The sequence below is a fragment of the Mauremys reevesii genome, linkage group 2 (genome assembly GCF_016161935.1).
Source record: "Mauremys reevesii isolate NIE-2019 linkage group 2, ASM1616193v1, whole genome shotgun sequence".
Taxonomy (NCBI): domain Eukaryota; kingdom Metazoa; phylum Chordata; order Testudines; family Geoemydidae; genus Mauremys; species Mauremys reevesii.
Genome location: NC_052624.1, coordinates 29,364,877 through 29,377,797, shown reverse-complemented (window position 1 = coordinate 29,377,797; position 12,921 = coordinate 29,364,877). Strand labels below are relative to the sequence as shown.

The 12,921-nt window shown below is 48.3% G+C and overlaps 1 protein-coding gene across 22 annotated transcripts in view; it reads left to right on the top strand.

The window, feature by feature from the left end:
* Positions 1 to 12,921, top strand: part of CCDC7 (coiled-coil domain containing 7) — a 334,724-nt gene that overhangs the window by 45,257 nt on the left and 276,546 nt on the right. For all 22 annotated transcript variants that reach the window (XM_039527959.1, XM_039527957.1, XM_039527971.1 and 19 more), the window contains 3 exons: positions 8,213 to 8,277; positions 9,424 to 9,495; positions 11,796 to 11,871. In XM_039527959.1, the coding sequence (XP_039383893.1) occupies positions 8,213 to 8,277; positions 9,424 to 9,495; positions 11,796 to 11,871 (213 nt within the window). The remainder of the gene's footprint in view (positions 1 to 8,212; positions 8,278 to 9,423; positions 9,496 to 11,795; positions 11,872 to 12,921) is intronic.

Sequence of the window (12,921 nt, the reverse complement as noted above, 5' to 3'; positions counted from 1 at the left end):
TAGTAGTTAGTGTAAATAGTTGAGAGGGATCGGGGATTAGCCCTTTTCCCTCACCCGGTACCGGGCCCATGCCCAGTTCACCGGGGTTTAAACCGTGCTCGACCTGTCATAGGCCGATGCCCACAGGAGACCCTCATAGCTCCTGTCTCAGGTGCCTGGGTGAATCCCATCTCATGGACAAGTGCCACATTTGCAAGGCATTTAAACCCCGGACAAAGAAGGAGCGGGACATTCGCCTCAAGCAGCTCCTAATGGAGGCAGCTCTCACTTCTCCTGCATCGGCACCAGCCATGGCACCGGGGACGAGTACCTCCTCCGCACCGGGGAGCACCAGCACCGCGAGGGCCCCTAGCCAGCAGCCTACTCATACCCAGCACCGGTCACTCTCCCCACGTGGCAAGAAGCGCAAGGCTCCTGCGGCACCCGCATCTGCGACGCAGTCTGAGCGTGCACCGAGGTCGGACTGCCCGGCACCCTCAACTGCCGCGGCACCGACACCTGCTGCATCGTCGATTCCGGCCTCGCAAGGGCCGTCGAGTCCGGTGCCCGTCAGATCCCCGGCTCACGCCATGGTTGAGCTTCCTGTGCCCTCTACGCTGGAGACATTTTCAACGGCGAGGGACTTGATCGCCCTAATGGACCCCGGGCCGCCTCAGCCCCCGGCACCGCCGGTGAGGGCTCCTCAATCATTATGCAAGCCAGCCATGATGAGGTCTCCCTCGCAGGGCACCGTCGAGCATCGCTGTTCCAGATCCAGATCCCGCAGACGGTCGAGGTCCAGTCATCGATCCCAATCCCAGCACCGTTCGCAGTCCCGGTACCGATATCCATCTAGGCACTGGTTGTACTCGCGGCACCGATCACGATCCCGTTCGCCGACGTGGTACTCCCGGCACCGCTCCCGGTCCCGGCACCGATCCCGGCACCGCGCCTCCCGTAGCAGGTCGGGATGCAGGGATTCAAGACATCGGTTGACCTCCCGGCACCGTGCTGGTAGTAGGTCTCAATCTCCGTCCCGGTACCGGTACGACTCCCGGTATCGGTCTCCGGTACTGCATGGGGCACACGGGTCGTCAGTCTACAGAGACCCGCCCCATACCAGCACAGCTACTCCATGGCCGTCTCGACACGCATCGGTCTCATCCCATGCAGACTCTGCTTCCTATGGGGACTTGGACAATAACAGCAGAGTCACCCAGAGACCTCATGGCCCAGACCACGGACCACAACAATGGCCCTTTTGGATGCCTTGGGCATACCATCAGGCCCAAGGCGAACCTGCTGTGACGCCGCGTCCCGTTGTTGCGGAGCACCGCGTGCCAGAGGCAATGATTAGCTGGCCTCCACCAGCTGGTGCGGAGGATGCTTCAGCGCCCGCGCCGGACGTCCACGCTTCCCCAGCCCCCGATGTTGCCCAGGACCAGGAGCCACTTCCGGACCTACTCGTTCTGGGGCTGTCTTCCTCCTCTTCCCCAGACGAGGCAGTAGCGGGCACATCCACATCGGGACCACTCCCATTGACCTTTGGTCACATCAGGACCTCCTCCGGCGGGTGGCACAGAACATCAACTTGCCCGTAGAGGAAGTCCTGGAGGTGAAAGACCCTGTCATAGATATTTTGTCAGTGGAGGCACCCACCCGGGTGGCCCTCCCTTTTATTCATTCAATCCAGGCCAGAGCAGATACTATCTGGCAATCTCCGGCATCCATCCAGCCGACTGCCAGAGGTGTTGAACGGAAATACATGGTGCCCTCCAAGGGCTATGAGTACTTGTATATACACCCTCCTCCCTCTTCGTTAGTTGTGCAATCTGTTAATGAGAGGGGGCGCCATGGCCAACAAGCCCCTGCCCCAAAATCTAAGGAGGTTAGACGCATGGACCTATTAGGCCGAAAGGTCTATTCCGCGGGGGGCTTCCAACTAAGGGTAGCGAACCAGCAGGCCCTGTTGAGCAGGTATAATTATAACACCTGGCAGTCAGTAAACAAGTTTTCTGATCTGCTGCCTCAGGACTCCAGACAAGAGTTCTCAGCATTGTTGGAGGAAGGCAAAAAGGTAGCGCATACCTCACTCCAGGCCTCCCTGGACGCTGCAGATTCGGCAGCTCGTACAGTCGCCTCTGGCATAGCGATACGACGTATTTCATGGCTTCAGGTGTCGGGCCTACCACCTGAACTTCAGTACACAATCCAGGACCTACCATTTGATGGTCAGGGCCTATTTTCACAGAAGACAGACCCCAGGCTACAGAGTCTGAAGGACAACCAGGTGATCATGCGTTCACTCGGAATGCATATCCCTCAGACCCAGAGACGGTCCTTCCACCCCCAGCCTCAGCGCCCTTACCCCCCACCCCGTCCAAGGCAGGACTTTGCTAGGCGTCGAGGTCGCCCTAATCGTAGACGTCAGTCTGGACCTCAAGGGGGCAACAATTCTGGTTCCACTAAACCATCTGCGGGACCCAAACCAAACTTTTGAGGATGCACCCTTTTTGTTTTGCAACCGCCTTTCTTCCTTCCTCCCTGCATGGTTCCAACTCACCTCAGATCGTTGGGTCCTTCGCACGGTGGAGTCAGGATACCACCTGCAGTTTATTTCAACCCTGCCCTCCCACCCCCCCTCCTCGTCCCTCTTCAGGGACCCCTCTCACGAGCAACTCCTCTTACAAGAGGTACTCAAACTCCGTGCCATCGGAGCTATAGAGGAGGTACCGGAGCACTCAAGGGGCAAGGGCTTTTATTCCCGACACTTCCTAATCCCCAAGGCGAAGGGGGGCCTTCGACCTATCCTGGACCTGCGAGGACTGAACAAGTTCATGAGGAAGTTCAAGTTCCACATGGTATCCCTGGGGACATCATCCCTTCCCTTGATCCCGGAGATTGGTACGCCGCTCTCGACATGAAGGACGCATATTTCCACATTTCCATCTACCCTCCGCACAGACGGTATTTACGGTTTCTGGTGGGCCGCCAGCACTTTCAGTTCACAGTCCTCCCCTTCGGCCTCTCCACGGCCCCGCGGGTGTTTACAAAGTGCATGGCTGTAGTCGCATTCATGTTTTCCCATACCTCGACGACTGGCTGATTCGAGGGACCTCGGAGGCACAAGTCACCATGCACGTGCACATCATCAAGAACCTATTCATGCGTCTAGGCCTGCTAATCAATCTAGAGAAATCCACTCTAGTGCCTACGCAAAGAATAGAGTTCATCAGGGCAATGCTAGACTCCACTCTCGCAACAGCCAGTTTGCCTTTGCCTCGATTTCAGGCAATTGTCTCCCTCATACAAATGCTCCGAGACTTCCTGACAACCTCAGCTCGCACTTGCCTCTGCCCTCCTTGGCCACTTGGCAGCGTGCACATTCGTAACAAAGCATGCCAGACTGCGCATGAGGCCCCTTCAAACTTGGCTCGCCTCGACATACCGCCCAGGCAGGGACGCCATGGACATGATACTTACCATCCCATTGAACATCCTAGCCTCCCTCAACTGGTGGAGGACGCAGTCCCTGGTGTGTGCGGGCCTCCCATTCCATCCGCCACAACCCTCCGTGTCCTTGACAACGGACGCATCATCCCTGGGATGGGGCACTCATCTGGGGCGCCTTCGCACTCAAGTCCTCTGGTCCTCTCAAGAGTTGGCGTTACACATAAACGTCCGGGAGTTGAGAGCAGTCCACCTGGCGTGTCAGGTGTTCCAGAATCAGTTGCAGGGTCGTTGTGTCTCGGTTTTCACAGACAACACAACGGCCATGTATTATATAAACAAGCGGGGGGAACATGATCCTCCCCCCTTTGTCGGGAGGCGATTCTACTATGGGACTTTTGCATAGCCCACTCAATAGACCTGGTAGCATCCTTTCTCCCAGGAGTCCGGAACACTTTGGCGGACCAATTGAGCAGATCCTTCCTCACTCATGAGTGGTCCATCTGTCCAGACGTTCTCTATTCTGTCTTCCAAAAGTGGGGATTTCCCCTCATAGACCTCTTCGCCTCCCGGCAGAACCAGAAGTGCCAGCTGTTCTGCTCCCTGCAGGGTCGCTCCCCGGGCTCCCTCTCGGATGCGTTCCTGATCCCATGGAATGAGCACCTCTTTTATGCCTTCCCTCCGTTTCTGCTTGTCCACAGAGTCCTCCTCAAGCTCCGCAGGGACAGGGCTCACCTAATCCTGATTGCTCCAGCGTGGCCAAGGCAACATTGGTACACCCAGTTGCTTGACCTCTCAGTGGCGGATCCGATCCCCTTGCCACTCTACCCAGACCTCATATCCCAGGACTTCGGCAAGCTTCACCACCCGGACCTGCAGTCCCTTCATCTGACAGCATGGCTGCTCTCTGGTTAAGCCAATCGGAGTTGCGCTGTTCGGATGCGGTGCAACAAGTCCTATTGGAGAGTAGAAAACCTTCCATGCGAACGACATATCTCGCCAAGTGGAAGCGCTTCTCCTGCTGGTGCACTCAGCGGGGATTCCTTCCAAGTCAGGTGTCCATCCCCACTATCCTGGACTACTTATGGTCCCTTAAGGAGCAAAACTTGTCAGTCTCATCTATACGGGTGCATCTTGCAGCCATTTCCGCCCTCCATCTGGGCGAGGCGGGCAGTACAGTTTTCTCTCACCACATGGTTTCCAGGTTTCTTAGAGGTTTGGAACGACTGTACCCTCAAGTCAGGAGGCCGACCCCTACCTGGGACCTAAACCTGGTGTTGGCTAAGCTCATGGGTCCCCCCTTTGAGCCTTTGGCTACCTGCTCGTTGCTGTACCTCTCCTGGAAGACGGCCTTTCTCATCGCTATTACATCGGCTAAACGAGTTTCGGAACTTCATGCTTTCACTGCAGATCCCCCTTACACAGTCTTCCGTAAGGACAAGGTACAGCTCCGACCACACCCGGCATTCCTCCCTAAAGTGGTTTCTGCATTCCACGTCAATCAAGACGTTTTCCTCCCGGTTTTCTTCCCGAAACCACACTCATCATGTCGGGAACAACAACTACACACCTTGGATGTCCGTAGGGCTCTCGCCTTTTATATTGAGAGAACCAAGCCCTTCCGGCGGTCTCCTCAGCTCTTTGTAGCCATCGCTGACCGAATGAAGGGCATGCTGGTCTCCTCCCAATGAATTTCTTCTTGGGTGACATCATGTATCTGGGCGTGCTATAACTTGGCACATGTTCCCGCTGGACATCTCACTGCCCATTCTACTCAGGCTCAAGCCTCCTCTGTCGCCTTCCTGGCCCATGTTCCCATCCAGGAAATTTGTCGGGTGGCTACCTGGTCTTCCATCCACACCTTTGCGTTGCATTACGCATTGGTTCAGCAATCTAGAGACGATGCTGCCTTTGGCTCAGCAGTCTTACACTCCGCGACATCTCACTCCGACCCCACCACCTAGGTAAGGCTTGAGAATCACCTAATTGGAATCGATATGAGCAAGCACTCGAAGAAGAAAAGACGGTTACTCACCTTTGTAACTGTTGTTCTTCGAGATGTGTTGCTCATATCCATTCCAAACCCGCCCTCCTTCCCCACTGTCGGAGTAGCCGGCAAGAAGGAACTGAGGGGCGGATGGGTCGGCAGGGGTATATATTCGGCACCATAGCGGCGCCACTCCAGGGGGCTCTCAGCCGACCCACCGAGTGTTGCTAGGGTAAAAGTCTTCCGACGAACGTGCACGTGGCGCGCACACACCTAATTGGAATGGATATGAGCAACACATCTCGAAGAACAACAGTTACAAAGGTGAGTAACCATCTTTTTTAAGTGGGTCCAGAAAACGCCCATAGCAATATGCAAGTTGCCCTACTTCTGAAAAGGAAAAATTAAGATATTATTTCTGATCTGAGGCTGGGAGATATGTGAAATCCAACTGCTTCTTCACAAGGAAGGTGAAATGTTTTTAATTTCTCTACACTGACTCTTCTAGCTGCGGAGTGGCACTGAATACCTCCAAAGGGGAGTCCAGTTCTGGTGAACAGAATGGAAACCTTTGAAGATGGGGCAAGGGTGGAAAATGGGGAGTTCCTTTATACTCTGTCAAGGATGGAAAAAACTGGTTTCAAGTAAATTTTTTATTCAACTGTTCTGTAAATATTTGTTTTAAAGTAATGGGCTATCAGTGACTATTTGTAATTAAAAAGTGCAACTAAGATGACCAGTTGTGTGCTGTGGTACAGCACTTCAAAGGTGCAGTCTTTCAGGTGAAATATAGTAGTTAGAGTCCTGACCACTTGTATCTGTTAAAAATACTGAGATGGGGTATACTACCCAGGAGATGCTGGAGCGTTCCTGGGTTTCAAAGGCGTGGACATCAGGCCTGGAATCAAGGGGCAAGGGTTAACCACAAAATAGTTGAAGCCTGTTTGCCTCTCAGAAAGCCAGCTTGGAGCATATGAGCAAGTGCAGGCTAACAATTAGGGGATGGGAATAAATTAACAGGTCAGTGATTTGGTTGGGCTGGAGAAGGTCAGATCCTCACAACTGTAACACTACTCACTTCAGCATACATTTGAAAGACTGCCTCTGCTCTGTAGAAGAAAAGGCAATGACTGTGTTAGTGTAACCCACTGGTGTGTGTGTTTCTTTCTATCTGTTTTACAGGTTCCCCTCCATGTTGATCTGTAAAGGATAGGAGTTGTTATAGCCCCAGCTATAGTGTGTGTGTCTGTTTAGCTCAAGCTATGACAGCTTATGCTTTTTTAACTCTGGATGTCCCTGGTTCAGTTCCTGGTGTGTTGGCTAAGATGGTGGCCATTGCAGTAGTATTCTGTTTAAAGGATTTACTTTATCATTTCTCTGGAGAGGAAAAGGATTGTATGCTTTTCGACCATTTGTAGGTTTAGCGCTCCTTTCTCTCTCTCTCTCTCTGTGTCTGTGTATGTGTGTGTGAGAGAAGTAGAGACTGTTCCACCATGAAGGAGAAAATAGCTTTAGGAAGGCAGAGTTTAGATAGCAAACTCAGGTTGCTGCCTCAAATTCAGGGCCCAAGACAGGAAGACTGCAGGGTGGGCTGGAATTCTCCTCTGTTCAGTACTGAAACACTGGTGGGAATCTACTCCAGGATTGATGACATGACACAAGAAGTGGAGGAAGCGCCTTAAAAGTGTGTGTGTGGGGGGCACAGGTGCCTGAACTGTGGCCTTGTGTCACACCACCCCCCTGAGGCCTTGTCCCCTCACTGCCCCTTCTCCTTGAGTCCCTGCCCTCATTCTGCCCATTCCCACTGAAGCCCCACCCTCATGCCACCCCTTTTCCCTGAGCCCCCATCCTTGTGCCCCCTCTTCCGCCCAAGACCCCATCCACCACTCGCTCTTCTCTGCTCTTCTCCATCCCCTCACCCCCGTTGCTCACCCTTATGGCTGGTAAAAAGTGGGACGGGAATGGGGGGACATGGCCCCTGTTGCTCCCTGTTCCAGCGCTCCTGCATGACATTTTCACTAGAATAAGACATTAACTCCAGACTCCTGAATAAAATGCAGTTTGGGAGTACAGGTACAGTGAACAGATTGTAGTTACCCCTTGCATCTTCAGTTGTATATGGTGTTCTTCTTTTCCTACACTAACACTGTTGCTTGTGTATGCTGCTAGTGTTTCACCCAGAAAAGGCTGGATTTCAATATCAGGTGAAGTGTTCTATTTATATAGTGTGAACATATCATTTTGTAAAGTCTGTTGGGATCTTTATGAAAAGTACAATAAATTGCATTTAATGTTACTAAATTATTAAGCCATAAAGATGAGGATTTAGGATGGAAACCTTATTAATAGTGGTGCTTAAGAAGCTGTACAATGTACAGTAATGCTTACAGGCAGGTAAAGAATACAATTTTATTTATAAATTACTTTTATTTTCCTGCTTTTAAAAATATTTTAATGCAGATCACTGTGCATGTGCATTTCAATGTTATACCAATGTTTTCTTACTTTTAAGATAGCACAAAATATGTGGAATAAAACAGTTACATTTGTGTATTTCTTGGCAATATAGATAGATTAAAATCTTTTGAGGTTGTCTTCTATTCTCATAAGACTCCCAGTGGTCTCACTGGGAATTCCACCACTGCAACAAGGGTAGAATATAGGCCTTAGAATATGGGGGACTCTCCTCATTAGATTGGAACAATTTTGAGGTGGGTACAATTTTTTGATCTTTACTACTTGATATTATCTCTTTAAAACTAGATTTAGTCTTTGAAATACTGTACATTTTGACAGGGAAAAGAAAAAACGAGCAAGCCCAGTACCGTCAAGTCATAGAGATCCAAAGGCTATTTTAGAAGGTGAGAATGATATTGATTTATTTCCATATTTTGGAATGCAGAATATTTTAAGTTAACACTTCTATTCATGTAAGGTTGTCATGTGTTCTATTAGTGTGGTATACTTACAAAATAATTATTTTAGAAATAGTTCAAAATAGTTTTAAAAGTTCTACAATTTTGAGTGGAATTGTTTTTTCAATTTAATCTGTGAAGCCAGGCTGCACTAATTACTATGAAAACACTTCACTGGCCTCAGAGAGAGAGAGGAACATGACATAATATAGTTTTTCTATAAATCACAGCACTGTGATATACTTTAAAATCATATACTTCCAGGACTGGAAGAATACCTCTTTTACTTCCCAAAAGGAGGACTTTCTGGCTTTTTCTAGCTTTAATGGTTCACAAGTTTATACCTTAAACCTGTCAATGACTTAGGACTGAATATTGTCCATCTAGGGAAATGTGATTTTTGGGGAAAGAGAGAATATACAAAGTCAGTGTATTCAAGCTTACCCTTTCCTGAGATTTGGCTTCACTGGTAGTTGAAACACCAACAACATAGCATGAATCTCAACTTAAATTTCTATCCAAGATTAGTTATTGCATGCAGAGACCTCTAATAAGAGACTTCTCTGCCGCAAACCTTAATTCCTTCTGACAAGAAGGTGAGTCCTACCTCACCTATATTTTGATGGAGTTAATGAGTTGCTCCTCCCACAACAAGTAAAAGCCAGAATTTACTCAGCAGATTGATGCAGGATTCTAACTCTTGCTAATAAGGTGCGTAAATAGAAGAACCCCACCACCCTTTTGCAAATAACATTACCACAATTTTGCTTTCACTTGTGAATTGGTGATATAAGTTAGATTATTTAAAAATATTTCTAAGAAAGGGTATCCAAGTGTTAATATTGCATAAAATGGCTTTTTTTTTACTGACCAGCACTACAATAATGTAAACGTTACTCTATTAGGGGGGAGGGATAGCTCAGTGGTTTGAGCATTGGCCTCCTAAACCTAGGGTTGTGAGTCCAATCCTTGAAGGGGCCGTTTAGGGATCTGTAGCAAAAATTGGGGATTGGTCCTGCTTTGAGCAGCAGGTTGGACTAGATGACCCCCTGAGGTCCCTTCCAACCCTGATATTCTATGATTCTGTTCCAGATCTTGTAATGAAACATGCAACTGAGGATGTAGTGAGCATGACACATGCTCTTGAAGATGACTTGACACCACGTAAGTTGTTAAGACTGCTAAAATATAAAATGTCAGTCAAAATATTTTAGATTTTTTTTTACCCTGTAATGAGTTGTATCACCCTATTGAGATCCAGGGGGACCAGGAAGTGGCCAAGGATCACATCTTTGGGATTTTTATCTGAGAAAGAAAGGGTTGATAGTACTGGGAAATGGCTGAATCTGGTTAGTCTGACTGTAGCTTACTTGAGGTGGTGTAAATCTGCTGGTAGGCTGCTTGGAGTGTGGAAGCAGTCTTGTGTGCCTGGATTATGGGAAGGCTTGTTATACCCCTGCCAGCAAACCTTCTAAAGCTATTTTTTGTTTTCTGGTGGGACTTTGTTTGCTGTTCTAACCTTAAACAGATTTAAAGACACACTTGAAGGGAAAAGTGTTTGTGTTTGAGTGTTTTTTTGTTGTCAGTCTGTTAAAAGGAATACTTTTCACTTTTTTTGGATGGAAGCTTTGCAGAGACGGGCTTGGTCTCTGCTTTATTTGATCTGGGAACCACTCTTTAAATTATGATGATCCCAGAGATTTTTGGGGAGAAAAAGGTGGACCTGAAAGGCAGAAGTGGGTTTGGTTGTCATATCCTGATTGCTGTTTTCATTCAGACTCAAGAGAGAACCTCCCAGGTTGAGGAAGGGTAGCAACTCTCCTGTCCTCTTGACCACTAGGAGGCATCTCTTTGACATATCCACACTTCTGTACACTAGCCCCTTTGAAATGAAATCTGATCTTTATACCAAAAATGATTTTTTCCCATCAGATGCAAAGTTTTATTAATGTAGGGCCACTAGTAATGATTATGAGGCTTTTTAAGGAAAGGTAATAGACGTAGCAAATACATTTAAGGAAGAAAAATGAAGCCGAATTTTCTTCAATGTTGATAGCTTCCTTTAAAAGTTCTTGTGTAACCCTTCTGCCCCTCTGAGTTGGCAGCAGTAGGGGCTGGGTTCAGTATCTAGGGGTTCTGTTTCAATAACACAATAAAAAACCGGCTCGAGCCCCCACCCAGTGACCTGTGACAATTACATACCACCCCCCGGGCGCCTCTAAGAGGCAATACTACCCCTCTCGCAAGCACAGAGTCTGAGTGTAGCAAAATCCTTTTAATAAAGAACGTTAACAATGCAGCATTATGTTGGGGAAACACCACAAACAGGATTCATAACACAAACCATGAGCAAAAGACCCACTCCCAAGTAAGTTTGGCAGTATCCTTTTCCCCTCGGGGTCTTAAGTCCAACAACCCAAAAGATCACCCCAAAGTCCCACACCCCAAAAGTCTCTGTTCCTGGTCAGTGCAGCCCCAGAGTTCAAAAGCTTATCTGCAGAGTTTTACTCCCCAGCCTGGGTGGAAATGGGGTAGAGGGAAGGGGCTCATGGAGTGTTAAGGGGCACCTTATGTGGTCTGAGGCCAACTGCCCCGCCTCCCCATGGGGTTTTGCTGCAGCCTTCATCACGGGCCACTCCACTCCACCTGCCATCCCGTGAGCTGCTCCAGCCATGACATGAACTGCTCCGCTCTGCCCTGCTTCACTCCACTCACTGTCCTGTGGGCCGCTTCAACCATTCCGCAAACTGCTCAGCTCCACTCCACTCCACTCACCGTCCTGTGGGCCACTCCAACCGTCCCACAAACTGCTCCGCTCTGGCAGCTGCTTAGCAATATATATCTTCAGGCTCCCCAACTAGTTAACACAGCACTAAGTGATCTCAGCTCTTAGTAATTTCAGCTTATACTAGGGGAGCCACAGTGCTGGTGCACCATTGGCCCAAAGTGAATTCAGCACAGCAACCTGTAACTAGACTCTTAATAGAATCAAAATTAGCTTTGCTATTCTACAGTGGAGAGAGAAGGCAGTGCAATTGGTGTTTCAGACCCTCAAAAGGGACCAATACAATCAGGTACAAATACCTGTCCTTAGGCTTTCTTAATTCACTAGGTTTTGGAACCCAGTCCCTTTTCTAGCGAGTGCTACTTAGTTGATGGTGAGTCCCTCTGTCATAAAACAGTTCCACTGGCCTTGATTCACATAATCAGGATAACAACACTTTATTCTTCCTGCCCCGATAACAGAGAAACTGGGTATCCCACAGCAGCCAAAGTGACCATTTGGGCAGCTGTGGGCTCATGCTAGGCGGTGTGGGTGTTCTTATGCAAACAAGCTCAGCCCCTGAAGCTCTTTTCCAAAACTTGCCACAATTCACCACCAGATGTCAGGGTAGAGCTCATCCTGACTCTGCTTACAGTTGTATAGCAAATAAACGTTTGACAAGTTTATTTTTTTTCTACAGAAACAATTGAAACAATGAGCACTCGCATACTAGACATAATGAAAGTATTTGAAAGACAAACAAATAAATTACAAAGGTAAGAAGTTTTTCTAACAGATAAATATATTTATGTACATGGCATCTGTGTATAGAGATAGAGGGCACTGTATTGACTCATAAAATGATAATCTGAGGCCAAGAAATAAAACCTATTTAAATTGAAAGCCCTACAGTATTCATAAGCAATTACTTGCTACAATTATGTTGAGTAGTATCAATAGTTGATAACATCTGAAATTTTTCACATTGTTCCTGATTTCATTGCCTAGTCTGTCAAATGTTGCTTTTGCTTTCAGGAACCATAGAAATTTAATCTTTCAAACTAAATTATCTTGCACCTTTTTCAGATACAGGATGAGGAATTTTATCAGGGCTATTTTATGTATGGTGGTAATCTTCAGCAATTCCAAAAAGAATGGATTGGATCCATGGTGTTTTCCCTAGTTCATATGAAGAATTAATTAGAGATGGCTGAAAAAAAGAATTCTTCGAGTGATTGTACAAGTCCATTCCACTGTAGGTGTGTGCATGCCTCTTGCACAATTGTCAGAGATTTTCCCCTGAGCAGTACCAATCAGGGTGGTGTGAGTGCCCTCTGCTACCTTGTGCCACTGCATGCAGGTATAAAGGGTGGATCTGCCCTTCCTTCCTACCACCAGTTGTTCTTTTTGTGTTAGTTTTAGGCTAATTTAGAGTTTTTGTACATAGTTTAAATATAGAAGTATTTATTAGCATGGATTCACTGGTTCCTGTTTAGTACTGGTACCGTCTTCATACCTCGTTCTCTGGGCTTCAAGTCCTGTCACTCATGCCAGCTGTCTTAAGTGTCTAGGGAAGGTGCATGTGAGTGAGTGTAGTGCAGGGGCAGGCATCTCTCTTCCTCTGGGTTGGAGGGAGGCCACATCACCTCACTTTGTCATTGTGGTCACTGCCTAACATCAGGGGAATTAGCAGGCCGGGTGTTAGTGGCCCGACCCTCTTGGCAGGTCAAAGCACTAAATAGTCTATGGGCTCTGACCCTCAGGCAGGGCAGAGCTAACAAGCACACTATGGGCTCTGGTCCCCGCTACTCCACCGGGTCCCTGCC